This window comes from Chelonoidis abingdonii, chromosome 2, assembly GCF_003597395.2.
Source record: "Chelonoidis abingdonii isolate Lonesome George chromosome 2, CheloAbing_2.0, whole genome shotgun sequence".
NCBI classification, from domain to species: domain Eukaryota; kingdom Metazoa; phylum Chordata; order Testudines; family Testudinidae; genus Chelonoidis; species Chelonoidis abingdonii.
The window spans coordinates 235879084-235906310 of record NC_133770.1 but is presented as its reverse complement, the minus strand read 5'-3'; the positions used below and the strand labels follow the sequence as shown (position 1 = coordinate 235906310).

The 27227-nt window shown below is 39.8% G+C and overlaps 1 protein-coding gene across 18 annotated transcripts in view; it reads left to right on the top strand.

Moving 5' to 3' along the window:
• The window catches only part of ASPH (aspartate beta-hydroxylase), a 522004-nt gene that overhangs the window by 54230 nt on the left and 440547 nt on the right, over nt 1-27227 (top strand). Inside the window, exon 5 of one of the 18 annotated variants that reach the window (XM_075063054.1) lies at nt 9591-11671. The exons of 16 other annotated variants lie outside the window; for them this stretch is intronic. In XM_075063054.1, the coding sequence (XP_074919155.1) occupies nt 9591-9832 (242 nt within the window). In that variant the 3' untranslated portion in view covers nt 9833-11671. Of the gene's footprint in view, nt 1-9590; nt 11672-27227 lie in introns of those variants that run through there. One more of the 18 variants, XM_075063053.1, reaches the window with a different exon arrangement.

Genomic DNA, 27227 nt, shown 5'->3' with positions numbered 1-27227 from the left:
AAGAAGGAACTGAGGAGCGGGCGGGTCGGCAGGGGTATATATGCGGTGCCGCAACGGCGCCACGCCAGGGGGCGCCTGCTGACCCACCGGGTGTTGCTAGGGGAAAATTCTTCTGACGAACGTGTACGCAGCGCGTGCACACCTACTTGGAATGGATATGAGCAACATATCTCGAAGAACAACGGTTACAAAGGTGAGTAACCGTCTTTTTCTGCATACAAAGAATGTAAAATCATTGTTTGTATTATAGCTCCCAGAGACCCCACTTAGATCAAGCTCCTATTGTGCATGGTACTGTGCAAACATAGTAAGTCTTCACCTCAAAAGAGTTTACAGTCTGTACACTTGTAATTTTGATTTCTTTTAGTAGCTCTCCACTGCTCTGCCAGCCCCAACTCATACTGTTTTTGTTTTAAAATGAATAAATATACTTTTTTGACATAATTTAGCTACAGAATAAAAAAAACATCTACACTTACTTCTGGTGCCTGTGGATTGGATCATGTCTTGTGTTGTATCCTCAGCATGCCAGCAGGGGGAATTGTCAAGCAAGTACAAAAAAAATTACGGGAACTCCTCACTTAGTCATCCCGGTTTACGTTTCGATGTTACGTTGCTGATTGATTAGGGAACATGCTTGTTTAAAGTTGTGAAAAGCTCCCTTCTGAAGTCACCGGGCAGCTGCCTGTTTTGTCCACTGCTTGCAGGAAGAGTAGCCCGTTGCAGCTAGCTGGTGGGTGGGTGGAACCAGGGTGAACTGGCACTCCTTCTTCATCAGCTCCCCCTATCAACTCCCCACTCCCCTAAGTTCCCTGTGAAGCAGCTGTCCCTCCCCCCACTGCCATGTGCTGCTCCTGCCCTCTGCCTTGGAGCTGCTCCCAGAGACTCCTGTTTGCTGTATGAGGGGGAGGGGGGAAGAAGGAGGCTAATGTCAAAGTGTCTCCCCCTCCCCCCCCTCCTGCACCCCGCTTACCCCATCTTCCATAGAGCAGGGGGTACACAGGACAGACGGAGGGAGCTTCTAGGCAGTAGCTGTGGGTCTCAGGTCTCAGCAAGCTGATTTAATTAACAAGGCAGTGTACTTAAAGGGGAAATGCGCATTTTTTTCTCTCACATACAGGGTGTGTCTCTGTCTGCCCTCCCCTCTTTTCCTGCTGCCTTGTAGAGTGTTGTGAGAGTTAACCCTTGAGGGCTCAGTCAATTGCTAGTTCATTTAGCAGTATGGCATTCCCTGGGAAATATCCCATCCTCTGACTCCTCCACCTCAACCAAGCTTCACAATCATCATCACTGTGTACCAGTATTAAATTGTTTGTTTAAAACTTATTCTGTCCGTCTATCTGGTGAAAACAAGTCCGTGGAACCTAACCCCCCCCCTCATTTACATTAATTCTTATGGGGAAATTGGATTTGCTTAATATTATTTCGCTTACAGTTGCATTTTTTAGGAACATAACTACAACATTAAGTGAGGAGTTAGTGTACACTATGATGCCATAGAAAACTGAAGTAGGAAGGATGGATAGAAAACAAGAACAAGCAAAACTCTTGATACCCCCCCCATATATAAGCTGGAATGGGCAGAATAACTCCAGCAGCACTTGATCAGACCGGTGCATATTGACTACGAGCAAATTTTACCCTTTTCTGGTGACAAACTTTTGTTTAAAATACATAGCTGTTAAACCAAATGTTGTTCTCGGATATTGTCATAGAGATTTAATAATTGTGAGCTCTACAGTTTGATTACCTTAAATTGGATTTGATGGTTCTAAGCAGGGATGCTTAGTTTCTTCTTTGAGTGCTTGCTCATGTCAATTCCATATTAGGTGTGTGTGCATGCCCATGTGCACAGCTGCCAGAGATTTTTCCCTAATAGTATCCGTAGTGCTGGGTGTTGTGCCCTCTGGAATCCTGTGCACGTGCATCGCTATAAGGGACAGTGCCATCCCCATGGCCTCTCAGTTCCTTCTTACCGCCCATGACAGTTGCTGGAATGGCCTTCTCTCTTGCACTTGCAAGTGTTCCTAGTGGATTTTTGGTCTCCGTTTCATGTATATAGTTACCTATTCATTCTTAGTTGTTAGATTAGTTAGTATAGATAGTGGTCCCATTATGGAATGTTGTCCCAGGGCGTTCCCCCATACTGAAGAAGGATAAGAAAGCAGTGGCGGGAGCCAGAGCCGGGACCCATGCCGCGCCACTTGTCCTTTCCTGAGCTGCATGCAGGAGCATCTCAGGGCTCCGAGCCCAGTGAGACAGCAGTCGGGACTTGCACCTGAGAGCCCCTTTGACACCGGCGGCATTTCAGGCGGCAAGGGACCTGATGGCCCTCCCCAGGCCACCCACATTGCAAGACTAACCTTTGACCTCAGAGTCAGTGAAGGCGGCTTCCGCAGTGGGCAGTTGCTGGCTCCTCAATCCCAGGCTCCCCAGCATTCTCCATCTCAGCACTGATTCCCACCTTCCCAGTATCAGTCTCTGGAGTCACGATGACAGTCTTCTTCCCTCCAGTGTCTCTCACCATTGTAGCTGGCAGGAGGAAGCACTGACATCCCTGCCCATGGTCTCCGAGGGAGGAGTCTGCATTGAAATTGGAAAGAGAATCTATCCCCTGGCCACAGACACACCATTTGGCCTATACACTGGGTTTCAGGATTGTTCCTGCAGTGGGCACCTGACCATCAGGGCAGTAGCCAACACTGCAAATATTGGTACCGCTGGGGGTTCTGCCTGATGCCAGGACCCCACTCCCATCAGTCATCCACATCTTAGAGGTGAGTCCCAGTGCCCCCTGTGCAGTTGTGGTTGTCTGACTCAGACTCCAATGCCGGTACTGAGGCTCCAGCAACAGTTCCAGAGACAGCTACCCCAGTTTCAGAAGAGGTTCCAGCCCCTTCCATAGCATTAGCATTGTCCTCATCATCCCCAGATGAGGTGGTGGCTGGTCCTGCCCACCCACTCCCATTGGACAACTTTCAGGCTCACCATGAGCTCCTTAGGTCATCTCGAATTTGGAACCAGAAGTGGAGCTGAAGGAGGCCACAGACAGCCTCTTGGGTATTCTGGCTGCAGCACCCCCTCTAAGGTTGCGCTACCAGTCCATGAAGGGGTACTGAAACTAGTCAAAGCACTCTGGCAGACCCTGTCATCTCTGCTCCCAACATCGAAAAGGGCAGAGAAAAAGCATCATGTCCTGACCTAGGGTTAAGAATACATGTACTTTCATTCACTGCCTGTGTCTCTACTGGTGTCTGCTGTAAATAAGTGGGAGAGACTGGATCAGGCGAGCACCACACCTAAAAATATGGACACAAGAAGGCTGGACTTGTTCGGAAGAAAAATTTATTCCTCCACCAGCCTCCAGCTCGGGATCTCCAACCACCAGGGATTGCTAGGGAGATATAGATATAATATCTGGGACTCCGTGATGAAATTTCAAGACTCCTTGCCTCTGGATTCGAGGCAAGAATTACTGGCCATTGTGAACTTAATGGCCAGGTCACTGGCCTCAGCAGTGTCTATGTGGCACAGCTCATGGCTGCAGTGCTCTCTTCTCCAGAAGTGCAGCAGTCAGTCTAAGACCTCCCCATCGAGGGCAATGTCCTGTTCTCTGAGCTGACAGATCCCAATCTCTATGGGCTGAAAGACTCAAAGGCTGTGCTGCGATCTTTGGCCTTTACGTGCCCCTGGCCTCCAGAAAAGGCTTCTGGCTGCAACCCCCTCACAAGTTCTCATGACCTCCTTGGCACGAGCCCTTCAAGAAGAAAGGCAAGGGCTATAAATGAAGACAGCCTGCACCTTCCACCTCGGCCTACCCAGCTGGCCCGAAACAGACCTTTTTTAAGGCGTGCCTGAGGGTGGCATACCAGACTTAGCCCAGGATCCAACCATCCACCCTTTTGGTTTTGACCATTTATTTCCATTCCATACTTCAGACCACTGGGTTCTCTCCACCTTGACACTCGGATACATTCTGCAGTTTTTCATCCATCCCTCCCTTTCATCTCCCAGTCCTGTTCCTTTTCAGACACCTTCTCATGGGCATCTCCTCATCCAGGAGATTGGCTCTCACATGCAAGAGAGTCTTAGAGGTAGTTCCTCAAGACTTGAGGGGAAAGGGGTTTTACTCCCCATATTTCCTAATGCCAAAGGAGATCTCAGGCCCCATCCTAAAGTGACCTGTATCTCCTCAACAAACATGTCAAGAAGTTCTGCATGGTCTCCCTGTCCTCCATCATTTCCTCTCTGGATCCGGGAGATTGGTACTCCGCCCTCAGTCCAAAAGATGCCTATTTCCATATCTCTATCTTCTGTGGACACAGAAGGTTCTTTTGATTCATGGTGGGCCAGCGCCACTACCAATTCACTGCACTCATCTTCGGACTTTCATCAGCCTCAAGGATTTTTACAAAGTGTATGGCAGTAGTTGCAGTTCACTTGAGACATCGAGGCATACAGATCTAGCCATACCTTGACAACTGGTTAATCAAGGGCCTTTTGCGAGTTCAGGTTCAACACGGGTCACTTGTCTAGGACTGGGTCTGCTGATAAGCAGATATTCACTGTAATTCCAGTACAGAGGACAGATTTTTATAGGAGCAATGCTTGACTCCAGTCAAGCCAGAGCCTACGTGCCAAAAGTGCAGTTTTCCCATGTCAGATCCCACTCACTCACAACCCCTCGGGTATGTTTTGAGACTGCTAGGGCACATGACAGCATGCACACTATGTGTGGCCGCACTTCAGACCTCAGCTCCTCCAGCAAACACCACTGGAATTATTCCTCACAATCTCATCTGCCATTCTCACATCATTGACTTGGTGGGCAGATCCATGATCAGTAATGACTGGGAGTCCCTTTGCCACTCTGTGCCCATCAGTGACATTGGTCTCAGATGCATCAGACCTGGCGTGGGGAGCCCACTTTGGCAATTGCAGTATCCAAGATCTCTGGTCACAGGAGGAACTCTCCCTCACCATAAATATCAGGGAACTGGGGGAGATTTGCTTGACTTGGCAGATGTTTCTTCCTTATCTCTTGGACAAGGTGATGCGGATACTGATGGACAATATAGCCTTGATGTTCTATAATAAACAAGGAGGGGCTTGTTCCTCAGCCCTGTGCCAGGAGGCATTACAGTTGTTGGACTTCTTTGTCCAACATGTTCACCTCAAGACATGGACTCCTCCTGAGGGTCGAAATGACAGTCTGGATGCTGGATGCTATACATTGAATGCTTCTGCCGATGTGCACAGGCAGAGATTGTGGAAAAACATCATCGCTTGCCTCATAACCTAAGTTGTGCAGAAAGCAATGCCATCCACAACCTCAGAAACCACCCTGACATTATCATCAAAGAGGCTGATAAAGGAGGTGCTGTTGTCATCATGAACAGGTCTGACTACCAAAAGGAGGCTGCCAGACAACTCTCCATCAGTACCAAATTCTACAGGCACTCCCTCAGATCCCACTGAGGAATACACTAAAAAACTGCAGCATCTAACTCAGTGACAACTCCCTACACTAACACCGCGGCGGAACTAAATCACAATACCCTTAGAGCCCCGACCAGGCTTATCTATCTACTTACCCAAGATCCACAAACCCAGAAATCCTGGATGCCTCCATCATGCTCGGGCATTGCACTCTCACTGAAGTCCGTGCTGGATATGTGGACTCTCTACTTCAGACCCTATGCCACCTAGGCACTCCAGCTATCTTGGTGAACACCACTGATTTCCTTGAGGAAACATACAATGTCATTGGTCACCTCCCAGAAAACACCATCCTAGCCACCATGATGTAGAGGCTCTCTACACAAACATCCACACACAGATGGAATACAAGCTGTCCAGGGAACAGTATCCCTGATGATGCCACAGCACAACTGGCTGCTGAGCTCTGTGCCTTTATACTCACCACACAACTATTTCAAATTTGATGACAATATATATCTCCAGATCAGTGGCACTGCTATGGGCACCCGCATGGCCCCACAATATGCCATATTTTTATGGCTGACCTGGAACAACGCTTCCTCAGCTCTCGTCCACCGCCGCTCACGCCCCTTCTCTACCTACGCTACAATTGATGACATCTTCATCATCTGGACCCAACGGGAAGGAGACTCTGGGAAAAATTCCACCACGATTTCAACAGCTTCCACCACCATCAGGACCTCAGCCTGGACCAATCTACACGGAGAGGTCCACTTTCTAGACACGTCGAGCAAATAAATGATGGTCACATTAACACCCACCCTATATTCGAAAACCTACCGACCGCTATGCCTACCTTCATGCCTCCAGCTTCCATCCGGGCACATCACACGATCCATTGTCTACAGCCAAGCACTGAGGTACAACCGCATCTGCTCTAACCCCTCAGACAGAGACCAACACCTACAAAAATCTCCACCAAGCATTCTCAAAACTACAATACCCGCACGAGGAAATAAGAAACAGATCAACAAAGCCAGACGTGTACCCAGAAGCCTCCTACTGCAAGACAAACCCAAGAAAGAAACCACAGCACGATCCCTCCATGGCCATCACATACAGCCCCCAGCTAAAACCCTCCAACGCATCATCAGGGATCTTCTACAAACCCATCCTGGACAATGATCCCACACTTTCACAGGCCTTGGGTGGCAGGCCAATCTCGCCCACAGACAACCTGCCAACCTGAAACGTATTCTCACCAACTGCACACCGCTACCATAGTAACTCTAGCTCAGAACCAATCCATGCAACAAACCCCGATGCCAACTCTGCCCCCATCTACAACCAGCGACACCATCACAGGACCTAACCAGCAATCAGCCACACCATCACACGGTTCATTCACCTGCACGTCCACAATGTACTATACGCCATCACTATGCAAGCAAAATGCCCCTCTGCTATGTACACGGCCAAAACTGGACAGTCCCTATGGAAAAGGGATAAATGGACAGCATTCAAGATATTAGGAATGGCAACTATACAGAAAATCCGGTAGAGAGCACTTCAAACCTCCCCTGGCCACACTATATGCAGCACCTTAAGGTGGCCATCTCTGCAGCAAAAGAAACGTCAGACCAGACTTCAAAGAGAAACTGCTCGAGCCTGCAGATTCAGTCGGTGCAAATTTGAACACCAATCAACTCAGGGTTGAACACAACGACTGAATGGTTTGTGCCAACTACAAAAGCCCAGATTCTCCTGCCTTGGTTTCAACACCCTGCAACTGCTAAGAACAGGGACCCATCCTCCCTGATTGAACTAACCTCGTTATCTCTAGCTTGCTTGCTAGCATGTATATACCTGCCCCTGGAAATTTCCACTACATTCATCTGACGAAGTGGGTATTCACCCACGAAAGCTCACGCTCCAAAACGTCTGTTAGTCTATAAGGTGCCACAGGATTCTCTGCTGCTTTTACCTCAAGACAGTGGACTTTCAAGGGGACTAGAATACGCTGGTGGATTCCCTTAACAGGTCCTTTTCCTCTCACCACGAGTGGTCTCTCCACCCTGAGGTAGTCAGATCCATCTTCCAGAACTGGTAGAATTCACGAATGGACCTGTTCGCCACCAGGCAGAGCGGGAGATGCTAGCAGTTCTGCTCAATGTGAGAGCTCCGCAAGTGCTCCTTGTCCAATGCCTTTCTGTTCCTATCATCTGGGGGGGCGGCGAGGGTCTGCTGTATGCCTTTCCATCAATACTGTTGGTTCACAAGGGCCTTTTAAAGATCGAGAGACAAGGCAAAGATAATCCAAATCGCCCCTGGCATTGGTATGGCATACTTCTGGAACTTTTGGTAGCAGCTGGATTAGAGCTCATGATGCTGAAAAAGCTTGATCTTCCAGAACCAAGGCTGTTTGCTCCATCTGACCCTTGCATCCCTGCAACTGGTGGTCTGACTGCTGTGTGGCTGAACTGGGAGGAAGGAGCCTGATTGGAGCAGGTCTAGCAGGTTTTACTAGGTAGCAAAAAACCCTCCACCAGAGAGACCTACTTGGCCAAGTGGAAGCAGTTCACCTATTGGGCTGCTGATCAGAGTCTTCCCCCGGCATAGTCATCTCTATAGACCATCTTGGACTACCTGCCCCACCTGAAGCACCATAGTCTGGCTCTATCCTTGGTCAGGGTTCACTTGGGGACCATTTTGACCTTCTATCCTCCAGTCCAGGGCAGGTCAGTATTCTCTATGAGATGACAGTGTTGTTCCTCAAGGGCTTAGTGAAACTATACCCACAGGTCCATGTCTGGTCCCCTGTGGGACCTTAATCTGGTTCTGTCAGTGGCTTCTTGTTTGCTGCTGCTCTCCTGGAACATTCTCTCCTAATGGCAATCATGTCGGTTAGAAGGGTCTCTGAAATCAAAGCCCTGACTTCAAATCCCCTTACACAGTGTTCTTCAAATACGAAGTCCAGTTGTACCCCCATTTGGTGTTCTTGCTAAATGTGGCATCACAGTGCCACTACAGCCAGGTTTTCTTTCTGCCTGTCTTATTCCAGAAGCCGCACGGTTTGGATGAGGAATATGGTCTGCATGCATTAGGCACGCTCTGGCCTTCTACATTTGAAAGGACTAGATCCTTTCACAAGTCAACAGCTCTTCATGGCAGACAGGATGAAAGGTCTGCCCATGTGATCCCAGAGAATCTCGTCCTGGATAACCTCCTGCATCCGGTTTTGCTATGAGCAGGCAAAGTTCCGCTGCTAGCCATCTTGACGGCCTATTCAGTGAGAGTTCAAGATTCGTCAGCAGTCTTCCTCGCACAAGTTCTGATCCCAGACATCTGCAGAGCTGTGACATGGTCATCTATTTATACCTTTGCATCCCACTATGCTATTACCCAGCAGTCCCAGGATGGCGCACACTTTGAGAGAGCAGTGTTGCAATCAGCATGCCTGTGAACTCTGAGCCCATCTCCACGGATACTGCTTCTGACTCATCTAACATGGAATCAACGTGAGCAAGCACTCGAAGAAAAAAATGGTTTTTTGAGATATGTTGTTCATGTCCATTCCATGATATCTCTCCCCCCCGCGACCCTGTGTCAGAGTTGCCGCAAGAAGAAGAGAGGGTGCGGGGCCATTGAGGGCTCCAGAGGGCACTACGGCCTGTCCTATGGATACCATGAGGGGAAAAATCTCTGGCAGCTGTGTGCATATAGCTTCACATACACCTAACATGGAATGGAAATGAACAACACATCACGAAGAACAACAGTTAAGAAAGTTAGGTAACTCCCCCCTCCCCCCAACCGCCACTGAGACAGCTCCCGCCTTTTAATATTAAGTGCCACCAAGAGACCAGATGAATATGAACATTATTCAGTTTGTTTACAGGGAGGAATATGTGAAAGAGGAACCAGATTTGCCTTGTTGCCTGAAACAATGACATGGTGCATGTATTGTCCAAATCTTTACTACTTTGCAGGGTGACACTTTTTGTAACCTCTTCTATTCCTAATTAGCATTCCTGTAAAGACTGGTGTCTGACATGAGATGTCTTTCATAGATCCTCCTCTTTCAGTTTCCTTTTTCCACCTAACTGCTCTCCTTTTTTTCTCTCTCTCTTTCCTCTATTCTTGTGTAGGCTTGACCAAAGATGGCAGTAATGAAAATATTGATTCCCTTGAGGAAGTCCTTAATATTTTAGCAGAGGAAAGTTCTGATTGGTTTTATGGCTTCCTCTCATTTCTCTATGATGTAATGACTCCTTTTGAAATACTAGAAGAAGAAGAGAGCGAAGCTGCAGATGATGTTGATGGTACGTCACAGAATGAAGGGGTTCAGGGAAAAAAGACTTGCGTTATTTTGGATTTACAGAACCAGTGACTGGTTCAGGGGCTAATTTATTGGCTTATGAAAATGTCCATGCGGTTATCAATCTTAATATTACAGGGCTTTATGGCAGTAGGTGGATTAAAAAAACAAACCAGACTATTAATGGACATTCTAAATATGAGCTAAAATCAGCCAGCCATGTTATATATTGTTTCACTACTTGAAAAGCCTTTCAGTGACTTTCTCCATTTTGTGACTGGGAGATGAACATTTACACACACGTGTAATTATGCCTAGGATAAAATAATTAAATAAAAAGTGTCTGCAGTTGTAGCTGGCTTCTGTATGGTTTTGCTTCAATTTGTGCTTTTTGTGCACTAAAGTTGGCAAACTAACTATAATAAGCTGTACCATTACCCCTTATAAACATTTGTCTTTCTAACAAGCATTAATTGAGGCATTTTGTAATGGGCTTGATTACAAGATATTTTGGCATGATTAATATGTTACGTAAATATATTTATATGTTAATCCTTACTAATATAGCTATTATACAAATGAGTGCTCTTATGAAATACCATATGATAAATTATTCATACCTTACATTTAAAATTAATTTTGTGATTCATTGATTTCTCAGATACATGCTTTTTACCCCTTTAATTAGAAGCACTGTATTAATAGTGCTTGTAAAATGTATAAAAAATATTTTGTTCTAGGTTAGTTAACATACCGTATTCAGGAAATAGCATGCCAATATGTTTGTCTAATTTGAAAGAAAGTTTTCAGTCTAATTTTTTGTATTATTATCACACCCTAAGGGCTGTTCTGATCTGTTTTCAAGGGATTTTTTTAGTGGGCATTTTATGAAAGTGGGGAATTGTGAATATGTATTTCTTATGTAATGATGAAATATATTAAAGATTACTCCACACAAAGTAGAATTTAATGTCTTCTATTTTTTTGCCAAATTCAACAAACCTGATTCCATTTTTCAAGGGTTAATCTGTTTAATGCATGTTTCCAAAGTCTATTTTGGCGTATGTGGATTTGTTGATACTGAAGGTAACTGCAATAGAGAAACAGATATTCAGTGGTGTTCAATCAGCTTCAGTTCTTATCTAGTTCATAAACCTTGAACTGAGATCTCATTTTAATATAGAAATATGGTATATTCATATAATTAATTCTTTGATATAATTTTAATGTTGAAAATACCATACACATTTTGTTAATGGATGCTTGTTGACTTTGCTATGCTTACGTTTTGTAAAAAAAATTCTATTATGAAACTCGTATCTCAGGGTTTTAATTGTCATATCCAGGCTGAAACTTTGTGCTTTATTTTAAATGAATTTTGAGTTGACGTGGCAGTTTTAAAAAGTATAAATAGTGTAGCTCGAACAGCATTGATACATAATTCAAAATAAAACTAATGAAATTAAGTGTAGGTGGCTTCTCGAACTGCAAGTAAATTGCGGAGTGAGGTACGGAAGTTGTCTAGAAATATTAGAGAACTGCAAACACCGGGAATGGGCAATAATTACTTAAAATAGGGTATAACCCAAAGAAACAAGATATAATGAAGGGAGGGAAAGATCTAGTTGAGTGTCATGAACATTTCTCAACAATAAGACATATTAAGAATGTAAGGGTGTTTTCCAAGGAAAATGGTGGAAGCAACCTGAGAACATATCCGGAGTCCCCAGTTGGCATCTTATGGGACATAGCCAACACTGAAGCCACCACATCACTACTGTTGTTATGCACTAGCCTGATTACAGCTAGTGGGGGTATTCCTAACTGTGCTATAATTAGACCTTAATTTGAGGTATAGATATACCCTAAAGTCCCATTGACATCAATAGGAGCAGTGTTAAGTCAATGCTGAGCAATTGTGAAATCCCACTCTGAAAATCTATGATAAAACTTAATCATTAACATATTTCAGTACAATGAAATTATCTAACACATGCAGGACTTCGGTCTTGGAGGTTCTAATACAAGTTTAGTGAGTTTTAATTTTACTGTTGTGTTTTTTAAAAATTAAAATAAGTTTATTTTTGGGATTCCCTCCAAGACTAGCTTATCCAGAACACTTTCTCCAGTTCTGGGAGAACACTTCATCTGGTTCTCCGGGATTCAGAAACTCAGTTCAACTCCACATTTCATCACTCAAGTTCCTTTATTTGGCATACAGGAAAGCTACGCTGAGTAGATCAGACTCAAGCTGGGCATAGGGCATACCACATATCCAAAGTTACACAGAAAACCTCTTCCTTTTATATACATTTACATAAATGTTTGACATTGCATCATATGGTTTTGAATTGGCTTGATTAGTTTTCAGGAATCTATCCCTGTACAGCCTGCTCTTCCCTTGTGCTGCTCATATAGAACCTGATCTTTACATTCCATATTTATCTTGTCCATTGTCCCTAGCATTGAGGTGTTTCGGCTTATCTTAACTAGCATAGACATCATGACTTCAACGTACCGCTTGTTAACCTTCTATTCACTTTCCTAATCATGCCTATTAAGAAATAATGCAAGTTACCTATGTCAAATCAGGCCTATAGCTATATGCAAGTAAGTAAGGCAATAGTCAGAACTGAAACTCAATTCTGTCTTGTCTAAGTACAAACTATATGCTTGAGCCTTACATAGTTTGTTCTGAAATGCCCATGTAACACAATGGTGGGCTAAAGCCTATACTTAGGGTTACCGTATTTCAGGTTCCCAAAAAGAGGACACTGCCAAAGGAGGGACCTGGGAGGAAGAGAGGGGTATCTGCAGCAGGGGTACTCAGTGGAGGTGGGGGCAGTGTCGCTGTGTGTCACTGTGGCAGAGCGGCTGGCGCAAGCTCAGGATGCAGTGACAGCCATTAGTCAGTGCCTCCCTGTGGAACCTCTTGCCCACGGCTGAGAGCCAGGACCTGGGTGGGTGGGATCCAGCACCTGTGGCTTGCAGGGAAATAGACCCATTAGCTGCAGGTTAGGGATCAGTTGGGAAGCGACTCAGTCGGGGGTCTTTCTGAACTGCAGATTGTCTGCTCTGCACTAGGACATTTCCTATTGTTTATATAATCCCCTTTAGATAGCGAAAAGAGACCCAAAAAGAGGCTTTGTCTGGGAAAATATGAACTTATGGTTTGTCCTTTGTGACTTAATTCACTTTTTAAAATACATTGGGTATATTAAAATATTCTACAAAAGCCAAAGAAATGTGTAAAATATGCAAAATTTCATTTACTTCCACATACATTGATATGATCTAAAATATGTTCAAAGAGAAGAGAGCTGGGTTACGTATAACAGTTGAAGTTAAGTGATAATACATATTTTAATGGAATGTGCATATACAGCATAAATTCTCAGTTTATTTTATAGTCCTAAAGGAAAGAATACTGTTCTGTGAGATCTTGTTAATGTGACATGAACTAAGCGTACATCCTATACCATATTAATTTTGCTGTAAAGATTTGACTGAATATTTTCCCTTGGGATACATTTATGATGGTCTTCATCTTTCTCAAAAGGTTACTTTTAATGAAGTGTATGGCGTTACATCAAATAAGTGTCCTGTTGCTTTAAAAAAGCTTCAGCTAATGATTCTGTCCACCTCTCCAGAATTTTTATGAACAGTATTTCTGGATGCCTTCATCTGTTCTGCTCCCTAAGTCTTATAGATGGGAAATTTCAAAATGCAAGCAGTTATCAGAATTTAAGTCCACTACCTACAAACAAGATATTTATATGAAAAATTGCATTTGTAAAATTGTTAGCTTTTCCAGAGAGCTCAGAAAAGCATTGGGTTAAATAATGTGACACTTCAAAAACTAGGCATGCCGACCCTTAGCTGAATGGGTTGAATCTGAAAATTACTGGTCATGTGGTTTCAAAAAGAAATCTTAATTGTAAATATGTAATATGATTCTTCTGACTTGTGCAATCTACTATCATTTTATTCTAGAAGAGAAAATGGAGTTAATTTTGTGTTTATTATTTTTGTTTTCTACACAGTGGTTAGGGGGAGTGCTGTTAAGCTGATCAGAAGTTAAGTTTTTTTTAATTAAAAATACTATTTAGTGAGCTGAGCTAGTGGATGCTGGGAAGTCATTAATCTTTCTGCATAAGCTTTTGCTTGCTTTGCTGTGATACTAATAAAAATGAGTTACATAAAAGTTATAGTTCTGTTCCACTCACAAATTGTAATGGCACATAATATATTTAAAGGCTGAACCCCTGATTTCTGTGACACCTTCAACAGTATTTAATGTGAAAATTTAAGCAGTTTTTTTTAAGGGACAATGTTTAGCATGACTGAAATCAGTTATATTAAAATTAATAAAATGAACCAAGAAATGTTTATGTATCTTTTGAGATTACTATTGCATATATTTTGGAGTTTGTTTTTTTTTTTTTTAAAAAAAGGTATCTTTAAAACTTTCACTCTTAACCTTTTTCAAGGGCAGTTGGTTATAAGACTGCTCATCCTTAGGTAACATTTCATAATTTTGTATCATTAGTCAGTCTCCAGTGACTTACCTTAAAAGAAATTAAAATTGTATCAATTATTCATTTAGGTTACGTTGGGGGGGAGGGGGATGAAGGAAGGAAAGGTGTTGAATGGTTAGGGAAGATTTCTATTGCAGCTCCTGTTAGTAAAAATGGTAGGGTAGAACAAATCCTTTTTTTTTAAAACATTTTTTGCTTAATACTTTGAGATCAAAAAGTCTGTCACTATGCTTGTCAGTCTGCACTGATGTGTTTCCCAACTCCATAGCCATCCAGCAAGGTAGCATTCCATAGTAATTAATGAATTTCATGCTGCTGCACCACTACCAAGGGGTTTTTCAATCAGTTTTCATAGTTGTTTCACTTGTGAATGGTTCTTCCACTCTGATGAGGCTAACAAAGACAAAAGACTTCTTGGACTTTGTTTCTACTTGGCAAATATGATGCAATACTCATAGATCTGTGATTTATCGTCACCAAAAAAAAAATACAACTTTTTTTAAAGCCCAATTCTTTCTATTCAGAGAGAAAGATAGATAATCCTAGTTATGAATCTCCTCTAACAACATACATTCCAGCCCAGATATTCTTGGGATCCATACAATTGAGGGAAGTGTTTAACAGATTTTAGGTCAACATCTTTCAGCTCAGAAACCCTGATCAAATGTACCATGGCTGTGACTCAGTTCTTCCTTTTTTGCTTGCCTGCTCACTTAACTATGAGAGTCTTGAGAGAAGTTTACTCTGAATGATTTGACAGCAGTTCCTGCAATCCTCTGTTATGCTAGCTAGCTGTGTAACCTACAAAGCTCTCTTGTATTTGAGAGCGTGGGAAGAACATCTTTCCAAGGTTTGATTTGCCTGATTACCTGAAGGATATGTGATACTTGGTAGCAAATAGAATCCAACTTAAGGTAAGTGATAGCCTTTTATAAGCAAACTATTTTGGAGGAGCAGAAGGCCATACAATCCCAATGTAGTATGTTGCAGAAGTAAAAAATAAAGATATGGACAAGACCAAAAAAAGCATAAATTAGTTTTCTCTTGTGATTCCTCTATGGAGTATAGATAGATGTGTTTAAAAAAAAAAATTAACTTCTTGCTTGGAAACTTACTTTTGTGTTCTTAGTTCCACAATTTAAACATCTTCCTTTGTTAATCTTCTGCTAGAGATAAACTTTTTGTATAGCTAGTTTGCGAAACTGCTTGGTGGTGGACTGACATGAAACTCTTTTCTGCCTGATGGTACTTTCTGGGGTATGGCAACAAATGTGCTCAGACTGAATGTGAACTACAAAAGTTATTTCTAAGTATGAAATTGTAGCCTCTGATGTTTACTTACAGTTCTAGTAAATGTGCTTTATCTGTGTAGAACAAGGATAGTAACAAATAATGTCAATGTCAGTAATGGATTTGAGGTAATTTAACTCTTAAAATTTCATTAAACAACTGTACTATAGCTTTAATATCACTAATTATTAAGTTCAGCGTTGTGACTCCTCCGAAAACAGGATCTTCTTTTCTTAGAAACTAGCTCAGAAATATTTACATTTCACCTTAAAAATAATCCACCCAAGAATTGTAAACTGATGAGGAAATGTCCTCTGGATGTATAGGACCAAATCATGCTGTCAGTATTCAAACAGAATTCCCCATCAACTGGGAGTACTGCTTAAAAATCAGCGACATTTTATGAACATTTTCATGTGCTTTTTTTTTTTTTTTTTAAAAAGAGAAAATTACCATTTTATTTATTTTTTGAATAGCAACTGGTTTGGTGTAGACCCTACTAAACAAAACTCTCAAAACAAAACAGCATCAGCAGTTCTCTAGATATAGGTTGACCTCAATTAATGAAACTGACACTGAAAGGCACTTGAAAAGTGTATTCAGTCATGTTAATTGAAATGTTTAGGAAAAAGAACATTTTCTCAAATAAAATTGGAGAAGTAAATTGTTTTATTTGTAAAGAGTGAAACTTGTAAGTTTCCAAGAAGATATTGTACATTAAAAGTATAAAGTGCGAACAGCTTTAAAATGATATCCTTTAGAAGTTTCATTTTGTATTAAATACTCTGATAACTATTCTTTGTCTTTGAATGCTGTTCTTTCTGAATTAATAGTACTTAGGTATTGTTTCTGTAGTGATGAAATGCTTGAGGTGCTCTATTTGTGTGGTTCATTCTACGTTTTCTTTTGCATTAAAAAAAAATGGTCATACAAGTGTAAGAATACGTTGTGTGTAATGTTTTAAGAGTTAGTGTCCATCGAGTAGACTTGTGTAGTACCAAGTTGACTAATATTAGGAATTATGAAAAGATACTCTATAGTAATATTTGTTTTTAATTTAGTAAGCAGCTTGTGAAAAGAATTCCAGATGTCTCCAAATCTGTCATAAAATTGGGAAATAGTGTGGCAAACTATCCCTTCTGCCTCGCTGGACTTAGCGCTCCCTCCTCTGGCAGGGATAGGGTCTGGGGTAAATCAGCCCCACTCTGGAGCGTGTCTGTCTTCGCTCTTCAGGGTTTGTTTCTCAGAGCCTTCCTGGTAAGCCTTGGGGCAGGCCTTAGGAGTGGTCCTTAGACTTGTTTGACCATGTCACACTGAAACTAAAGAGGAATACCAATCTCTGGCCCGCTCACTGGGGCAGGTGGTGGTGTCCTGTCACTGGCCCTGGGGTCTCAGGCTTCTCCACCGGGGAAACACCCAAATGCTGTGCCTGTTTAGAGGAAGGACTATCTCCCTGCTGCCAGCAGGCTTGCAGCGGATTGTCTCCACCCCCAACAGAGGGGAGAGAGTGTAACAGGTTTCAGGCAGCTCTTAATTGGACTCAAGTGTCCTTAACTGACCTGAAGTAAGCCCTTCCTAGCTTGTAGGAAAAAGGGCCTTTAGCATTCTAGGGCTAACATACCTGTTATCCCAGCAGGGGCGGTTCCAGGCCCCAGCACCCAAGCGTGTGCTTGGGGCGGCAAGCTGTGGGGGGCTCTCTGCCGGCCACCGGGAGGGCGGCAGGCGGCAGGCAGGGTGCCTTCGGCGGCATGCCTGCGGAGGGTCCACTGGTCCCACGGCTCGGAGGTCCACCGGAGCTGTGGGACTGGCGACCGGCAGAGCGCCTCTCGCGGCATGATGCTGTGCTTGGGGTGGCGAAATGTCTAGAGCCGCCCCTGTTTCCCAGACTCTCCTGCAGCTTCCCGGCCTGACTTTGTCACATATGTTTACCACATATGATTCAAATGGTACTAATACTGACATTTACAATATACGCCTTCAAATTTATGAAAACTGTACTGTAGTATCTTCTAAAAAATGTATGTGCAGCCAAAACAAAACACTTTTTTCAGGAAAAGTTATGAATTTGGTTGAAATCTTTCTTGTGGCTGGCTGTTTATTTGTGTGTGTATGTATGTATGTAGCAGTGTGGTACAGAATTGCTTTCAGCTATTACATTGTTCTCCTAGAAAGATATAACTATAATATGTTAATATTCACCATATAAGGCATTAACCGCTTATATGTGGTAAGGGTTTTGTTTTGTTGAAATCATATTTGTTTACCATAATAATTCTCTGTAACAAAAGAAAACTAATATTGATGCCAAAGTTTGTAAAGCATTCAAATTAGATCAAAATATAGTAGTAATTTTAAGTGTGTTCTTGTTTTAAGTATTTAGAGATATTTTACTGTAGAACTCTGTGACCAAGAGTGATGATAGACATGTTTTGATTTGGAAATGATACTATCTGTTAGTTGGCCTGCTATATAGAAGGGCACATAAAATTTGCACACCTGAGGGCTGCATTAATAATTTGCTCAGAACTTGAGGATTGTTCTTTGTCTACTTAAGAGTTAGACTGCAGCAAATGATGGGTATCTATAAACAAGTGAGACATCCATAAAACAGAAACAGGGTGTTTGCTGAGCCTATGGAGTATGCACATTTCAATTTAAAATAAAGTTTTAAATTACTGATCTTTTGAGGAAAGGTAAAATTAAGTTCTCTTTTTTTTTTCCTAATTAAATCATGCTCTTATTTATGCAGAAGGCTTTTGAAATAACCAGATTTTTTTTACAATTTTAAATTATTAAACACTGTAACAGCTTAAGATGTGTTTTCATATTTACTTGCTTCATAAATTTGCTAAATAAGTTTTATTACTTCTGTTATCTCCATTGGCTCAATAGTACTCCTCCTTTTGCTTCTACTGAGTGATTTATTTAGTTCTTGTAAGTTTATTCACTGGCGGCAGTAAAGTTACACAAGTGTAATTTTGCCAGCTAAGCTGGCCTTAACTATTTTATCACTGATGTTAAAAGATGAGGAGAGAACACAGTTTGGCTTTCAGGTCAAGTTTGTAAGGCTAGCAGTTCAAAAAGTTTTTCAGTCTAATAAAGCCATTTTTTGTTAGTTTTCAGCACAAATTACGCAACTTAACTGTAGAGGCCAAAAGTGTTTAATATAATCAATTGGTGGATACATTTAGTAGTTTGAAAGTTGTTGTTTCAATTAAAGTACTTATAGCCCCAGACACATACCGTACTTGGTCTTCATCTCACTGGCTGGCTATGCTGTAGCAGATTACACAATGTCTACTGAAGTAAGCATGCTCATCGGTATGAAAGGCTGCCATCACCATGGTTGTAATGGTCTATTATCCTTTTTGTTCTGGCTGTGTGATGAGTGCAGGGGTCTGCTTATGGTTGGTATTTGTGGGAATCATTTAACTGTTCCATGAACATCTGACCCTAATTTGAGCCCAGTCCTGCAATCCATGCTGTCTCCAACAAATGGAAGTACAATAAAGAACTCTCATTTTAACAAATATATAATTCAAAATATATTTAGAAATGGTTGGCATTTGGAAGAAATCTGAACATTAACTACCAGAAAGAGCCAATGAAATGTTGTTGCTCTGCATTGGTAAATTGTCTGTTTGCTTAATGTATTGAATATCAGAAAAATGTTTATAACCTGTTTCCATCTTACAAACATTAGGAGAGGAGCCAGGAGGGGTAGACGAGAGAAAAGCTAAGGCCAAAGGTACTTTGATGCGTCTTTTGTCAGTGAGTTTTGTGCAAATAATTTCTAATGCCTGAAATGCATGAGATTTGCAAACCAGGTAATTGAACTCTGGCTACTAATGCTTGATGTGATAGTTGTCTTTTTAGTTGGAGATGCAGTAAACAAATACCCAGCGAATTCTCAGTCAGAATTTCAAATTCGTGTTATCCATCTGCAGCTACTTTGAGTGCTTTCCTAATGCAGGATATAATTAAATGTAAATCTATTCAAAAACATTTTGTGCAACTTTTTTGCATGATTTCGCTGATTATGTCTTGCAACTGTTATTTCATATTGTGTATGTAGAGAGATACATTTTGAATATGTGCCCTGATTTTGCTTTGTTCTTTAATCCTCTTCAATGACATCTTTACTGTTTTCAGATATTTAAGGGGTTTATTGATCTTCGGGCAGAAGGGGGGCCTTTAGGATCATATAGTCTGGTAATTTACCTAACATAAGCCATAGAATGTCATCCAGTAATTCTTAAGTGTGATTTAGAAATTAAAGTAGAGTTTAGTGGTTGTTCCCATTATAATTGGATGTTATGTTATTTCTAGAGTTGTTTGCAATTCTAGTCTTGTTTGAAGAAACATTTACCAGGAATAATTTGTTGCATCTACTACTCTGTACTGGGCAGCCTGCTTGTTGAATGTAACAAACTTTATGCCATCATTGGTTATCACTTTTTCCCCTAAGGCTAGCGTATCAAATTATTTTTTTTGTTAATTTACAGTGAAAAGATGGCTAGAAAAATTGTCAACTGGGTAAAGCTCTCATGCACATATGAATACTATTTTTTCTTATATTTGCATGCCAGCTGAAGTTTATAGCTTTTTGTTTTGCATTGTGTTTGGAATAACTTGTTTTGAAAATGTGTGTTTCCCAAAATATTAATAAATGAGCCATCTAGTTACTAGTTGTGTTTGGGTTCTTACTGAAGAATTGTATGGTATTGTAGTGAAGGAATGTTAAGAAATGCCTTCAGTCCTTGCACATCATGTAGAGAACCTATTGGGAGGATATATGGTGGCTGAATTATAAATTTTATGAATTGAAAGAGTATATTCTATTTGTATGCAGAAAATGTAATGAGAAGGTACAGGTAATCAGTTAGTACCCTACATCACAGCTTTCATTATTATTTACTCTGGCAAAACCTCCAGTAGGTTTCAAGGGGAGACTTTCCTGAGTAAGGATTGAAAACCTAAATTACATAGGTAAAAAAAATTACTATTGCTTTTCATTGGAAGAGGACCAGAATAATTTCTTTTGTTTGTAAGTGTGAAGGGGGCTGAAACTAAATGACTTCTTTTTCTGTGCTAACCCAATCATAGTAAGCAAAATATTTTTCTAGTTTTTAGGTTTTTGTATAAAGTGGAAAGTTACTTTGTCATAGATTCCCCCCAACCACCACATACTCACAAAGTATGAAAATAGCGTCAAAGTAACTTTATTTTGCTGAATCACCTTTTCTGCATATTGTTAAGGAAATTAAATATTAAATCCTGATGACAAGTGAGTACAAACATTATTATAAACATTCCCTCCCTTTTTGAAAATTTCTACCAGTTTCAAACACCTTCTATTTAAAATGGGGAATACTACTGTAATTGATCATCTTTTAAGTGTACTTTCAGTAGTTGAGAAGGCTGTATTGATCTGCTTTGTTTGCATGTTATCTGGATGTTGCATCACAGTCGTAAGCTACTGTAATTTAAATAAGAAAAAATAAAGTATGAAAGGGACAATGTCAAGATAAAAATCATAATAAAATGTATATATATACTATTTATTAAAATGCCAAGATTTTAAAATGAATTTACCTTTGATGCTTTTAATTTGTATTTCATTGTACAATGAAAATAGACTGATCAGTTTGTGTGGGTGTTTTTTTTTTTTTTTTACTGTCAGTTTCTAGTACTCCCTATTCTGGCTTTAACTGACTAACAGTACTGTTGGATTCTCAACCTTTTTCCTAGTCATAGTAACTTTTTTTGTGATCTTTGGCCTAACTAAGGTGACAGTGTCCCTAAAGTGTTATGCTATAGATATTAGTTACTATAAATTTCCTTGCTGATCTATGAGGTTGAAAAATTTATGAGTAGATCTTGTTTTAAAGAAGGTAGTCTTACAGATAAAATACTTGCTTTATCTTATAAGATTCAAAGTACCAGGATCAAAGAGGTGTTAGACAGTCATTGAAAAGCATGTGTTCTGTAAAAGTAAATTAACAGTATTAGTTATAGAAAAGTAGTTTTATTAGAGTATGAAATTGAAAATACAGCAATTTAATATAAGAAGCTTATTTTCTGCTTCTGCTGCATGATTTAAGACTTCAGTATGAAACTCAGATCTAATTTGTGTAGTTTTATAAATGTATTAATAGCTTTAAATTGCCATCCTAATTATTTAGGCATCAAGAGATCTTTCTGCATAAATATTTCATGAATTTTGTTATGGATTAAATAGGCTGCTAGCTATGCCAGCATTAGATTGGAGTTGGGGGGGAATATGGGGTGGTCATCTTCGATTATTCAGGTTTGGAGCTGCAATTGGCATTGAGTTATGCAGATATCTTGCACAAAATTATGTTCCAAGATCTAAAAATGGTGCTGTTAATTAACGTTTTCCTTTTTTAAATGAAAATCTGAGAAGCTAAAGAAGCAATTAAAGAACCACTCAAGAAAATAAGAGAGAGAGAAGCATCCAGGAAGAAGGAAAACAAAGCTGAAAAGAGAGAGAAAACCATGGAAGGAAAAGTTGCTGACCGAAAGGTTAAGAAAGCTGTTGAGGTGGCTAAATTGAGGAAAGATTCTGACAAGGTCAAAAAAGACAAAGGCAAGGAAAACGAAAAATCAGGAATAGACAAAAATGTGAAACACAAGGAAACTATGAAGAAATCAGCCCCTGGAAAGGAGGTTACCTCTTCTCAAGCAGGGAAAGACACAGTAACTAAAAAGATAGCTAAAATCCCTTTTGGAGTTTCTGAAAATTCAGCAAAGGAAGATGAGAGGAAAAAAAGAAATAGGAATTTGATGGTGAGAAAAAATTAGTGTATTGGTGACATAATTTAGTGTATTAGTAACAATTTTTCTGAAAGTCAGTGTGAGTAATGATTATGCAGACTGCTTATGTGTGTACTTGCATTGTAAACACACAACAAATATCTGCTGTGGAGCTCAAATGTGTACATAATGTTTTTGACCACAAGTCCTGTGCATTAAAAAATTGTTTCTATAGCTTTGAAGTAGGACTTTTTTTTACATACAATATCAAACCCTTAAATACATGTCTCTTGCTTTGTATTAAGGTGTTACATTTTTCTTGTAAATATGTGAAGAGTGTAAAAACATTGTTGATCATATGTAGAAGTTTATTAATGTATTATTAGAGGATAATCTGAACATTACCTAAGTTGTGAAAATTCCTGTTGTAAGAAACTAATTCTAATTTCATTAGAAGGCATACAAACTAGAAATAGTGTCAGCGAAACACATTTTGTCAGAGTCTGATGCTTTTATTGAGTGCTGTAATGTTTTTCAGTGGTTCTGTGACAGTTTGTTTTGTATTGCTATTACTGTGCTAAATTACTGCTGTGTTGGCTTCATCTTTTGTCTGAAACCTTTGTTAGTTCACTATGGGTGAGATTTTCAAAAGTATTTAGCACCCAAAATTGGGGGCAGATTTTCAAAAGTGCTCAGAAGCCAGCAGCTCCCTTCTCAATGGAAGCTTCTGGGTGCTTACTGCTTTTGAAATTCTAGCCATTTACTGAGATGTCTAAATGGGAGTTGTTGCTTGCTGATCAAATTTCAGGAAGCTGACATACCATTATTTGTATTTTGGCTAGACTGGATTAGAGAACAGATTTGTGTATTGCAGCCACTCATAGAATAGCTTATTCCTACAATAGTTCTAAATGTTCTACTTCTATACATTAGCTCATTTTTTGGACTGGTATTTCTTTTGTTTTATTTTCAGCAGTGAAGAATGAGAAATATCCAAGAGTCTTATTAATTGGGGTAAATAAAATGTTACACTATTTCTGAAGAAATTTTGTATTTCAGTATGTTACAAAATCTTTACTTAATTTCTAGTTGGTATCTAAGAGATACTTTATGTACCAATCCTGATTTTATTAGACAAACAATAGAATTGATTATATGCTGAATCATTGCAAATAAAATTACAATAGACTTGAACAAAATCTGAAAATGATACTTGAGGGTCACTGACTATAGTGGCTGGTGGTCCTGTCAAGGTTCTGGAATTTGACTCTGCAGTTCTGGGTCTACCATAAACTGTTCTGTGACCTTGTATAAATCACTTCACTTCTGTCTCTCAGTTGATCCAATACATATATGCATGCTTAGTTGTACTGAGGCTTAGTATTTATAAGGTGCTTTAAGACCTATAGGTGACAGGTGCAGTAGTATATTTTTATATAATGCTGTGAAGGAAACAATGCTTTTGAAAACAAAAACAATGGCAAACAGTACAATGTAACACAAGTTGTCATAATTAGCGGGAATGACATACTGAATTATTTTCCCAGTATTTAGAAACTATAAAGTGTATATATACACATCCACGTGTTGATCAGGGTACTTTTTAGAGATGATTAGCAAAAATATGGGAGTGAATATAGAAATCTCTCAGAACAGCTCTAGAAAAATATTCTAAATGTCCTTTGGAAATGGGTCTTGATATCTATTCTTGAATAACAGCCCAGACTATTCCAAAGTTTAAGTTTCAGTAACAATATTATACTCTTATCTCTTATTCCATTGTAATCTGTTGGAAATGAAGATAAATATTTGATAGAGAAACACTTTTCTTGTAATTGGGTACTGGAAGTACTTCTATTGGCAGATTACATCTAGGGTCCCTCCAGTGTCTGGATTGAGGACATATACATTAACATTTTTCTTATATCTGGTAACAGAGAAAAGTACTGCGGTGGGGGGGCGGGGTGGGGGAGAAGAGGAGGTGGAGATTTGAGTGTCATACTTTCTATAATGCCTCTTATCTGTTCCAAGCTCTGAACTGCCATACTGCAGTTTGCTTTTTTTTTTTTTCTCCTAATGGGAAACTGGAACAGATGTCTCAGTATACATAAAAAATAACTTTACACTTGCAGTAAAAATGGTCTTCAAAGTGAGTAGAGCAGTTATATTTAAGACTATATATGTATGTATTTTTAAGTTGCATGCATCGAATGGTACTGAGGAAAAAAGGCAGAATTAACTCTCCTTCATACGCTCCCGCGCCCCCCAAAAAGCCACACAAAAAAACCCCAACATTCCTGTTATGTCACAATCTTACAAAGATTATACACATATGCAGTCCCATTGATTTCACTGGGACTCTTCCGATGCATAAAGTTAAGCAGGTGTATAAGATTTTGCTGTATTGGACCTAACTTAAGATTCTGTTGTTTTGAAGGAGCTTCATGAAAACTTCTAATGTAGTTCAGACCATCATGTTTCTTTGTAATTGTTAATTTACGTTTTTCCTCTGAATTCCAATATGTATACAGTTTTAAATGGGATAAACATACACATGCTTCGTGTGTGAAAAATCAGTCACTCTGTAACTTAGTACGTGGGATTGTGTCTCTAAACACCTTTCATTAAAATCAAACATCTAAATGCAATAGAGTTATTCCTGTATAAAGGTATGTTTAAGAGCCTGAAAATAAAATGTGTACTGTTTCAATCAAGGAAATTATATTTACAAAGAACATCGCAACAGAAGATTGTTCATCATAGTGTACCACCTTTTTGAAAGAGCATATTCTGAGGACATTAGTCATTTGTCTTGCATAAGTATGTTGCATTTGAGTGACCCAAACAATGTTAGTTTTTTTAAGTTGCTTGGTTTCCATGGGTATAGTGTGTGTAAAAAAAAAAAAAAAAAAAAAAAGTCAAATATGCAATATTAATCTTTTAACTCTGGATTTGCTGGTCTGCTGCAATCTGCTCATGCTGTTCCAGATAATTTAATTTAAAAACCCTTGAGCTTTATTAGTATAAAAGATATGAGTTAAACAATCCTTGTGCCACAGTAATTTCAAATATCCCGTTAAGTAATGTAAAAGTACTTGTTTACATAAATAATAGTTCAGAATAGCCCAGAAATGGTTGTGAAATTAAGGTGTATAATGCAGATTTAGCTTTCAGAAAAAATTCTCTAAACAGAATAATAGTAAAAAGCTGATGGAACTGAAGCGGTGGCTTAAAGTCCATTTTAAAGGGGTATGATGTTGTTCACTTTAGAGCAACTTGTTTGCTTTCTGACTTGCCATCACATAATTGCAGCATATCTGTTCCTCTGTCAGTTTATACTTGAAGACAAATAGAGAACTTGAAACAACGAAGCAAAGACATGGGTGCGTATTTTAACATGCATTTTGTGCTCTGTTGATCTGCCCAGTTTGTAAACTCAGTTGATATTGTGAGAGATCTGAAACTGAGAGTTTGTTTTGGGATATGCAGCAAGAAGTCTAAATTGCTATGTTTTTTTAAATAAGTGAGGAGGCGTTAGTATGCAAAGTGGTGAACTGCAGGTTTTTTTTTGTTTTTTTTTGATCAGTCTTCAAATATTTTAAGTACCGACATGTTTCAGCTGTGCTTGTAACTATTAGAAGATCCTACAGAGCTGTTGAAATACTTATAGTTGGTCATTTCTCTATCTTTTGATGTTCATTTAGGCTAAGTTCTGTTGAGAATTAATTAAAAAAAAACAAACCTGTATAAGACTATCCTGGCTAAAAACACCTGATACAGAATTGAAGGAACTAAAGTTCTCACTGCTCCCTCCATTGTTCAGGCCTCCAAAATTAGACCTGTTTCAGCCCTAATGAACATTGTTCAGTGACTAATGTTGGATTTTGTTTATCTTAAAACAAATCTGATGTATAATCAATTTTAAATCTTATGAGTTTGACATTTTAGGAATGAATGTTTCTTTTAATGAGACAGACAGTACAATCTGATGTGTTTCAGTGAGAACAACACAGGAGGCGTGTAGACCTTGTAGTATGGTTATTGAGTAAGAACTCGGGCTTTTATCCACTCTTCTAGAAAAGGAAAATTTATCCTGATTATCAAGATATTCTTGAGAATGTTCTACAGCCTAATATCTGTGTGAGTGGCTCAAAACGCTCACTTGTTACTTTCCAAAACTAGACTTCATAAGTAAGTGAAAATGTGTGTTAGGTAACAATTCTGCACTGGACACATGAATGATGAGATTAGATGATCTTCCCACCTGGAAATTCTGTGATCCTCTTACCTCTGGCACTGATCACTGTATACATGCAGCTCCCTTATTTTCCATCATAGTCAGATCCAGAGGCACTTATTTAGTTGTACATCAAGTCTTACTATATTGGGGAAACCTTTGTACCAGAACTCCGTGAATCATAGTTTTGCTACAGCATTCATGAACCTGATTTATGGACTGAAGAGAACTAAAGGATAGATTGCTGAATCTGAAGGCACAGTTAGGCTAGTAGCCTTCTTTACAATTTATTGAGCTATATTTGTGAGCCTAGTCAATGGTTTTATTGCGAGATGTGTTATGAAAACTTTTTACAAGAACTCAAGACAACTTAAAAAAATCACAAGTACCATTTTCAAAATTTGGAAATAGTTGAAGTGAAAAGAAATGTCTGTTTTTATCAGCATACTTTACTTTTTCATACTAAACAAAACCTATGAACAGTATTGTGATGTGTTTAAATCAGTGTGGGTTTTGTTCAATAAACTTATACCAAAGAAAGAAGTTTGGGCATTTTTACCCATTTTTCTAATTTCATGGTTGTTCTTCAAACAACCCTCCCAACATGCTTCAGTCTTTGCAGAGA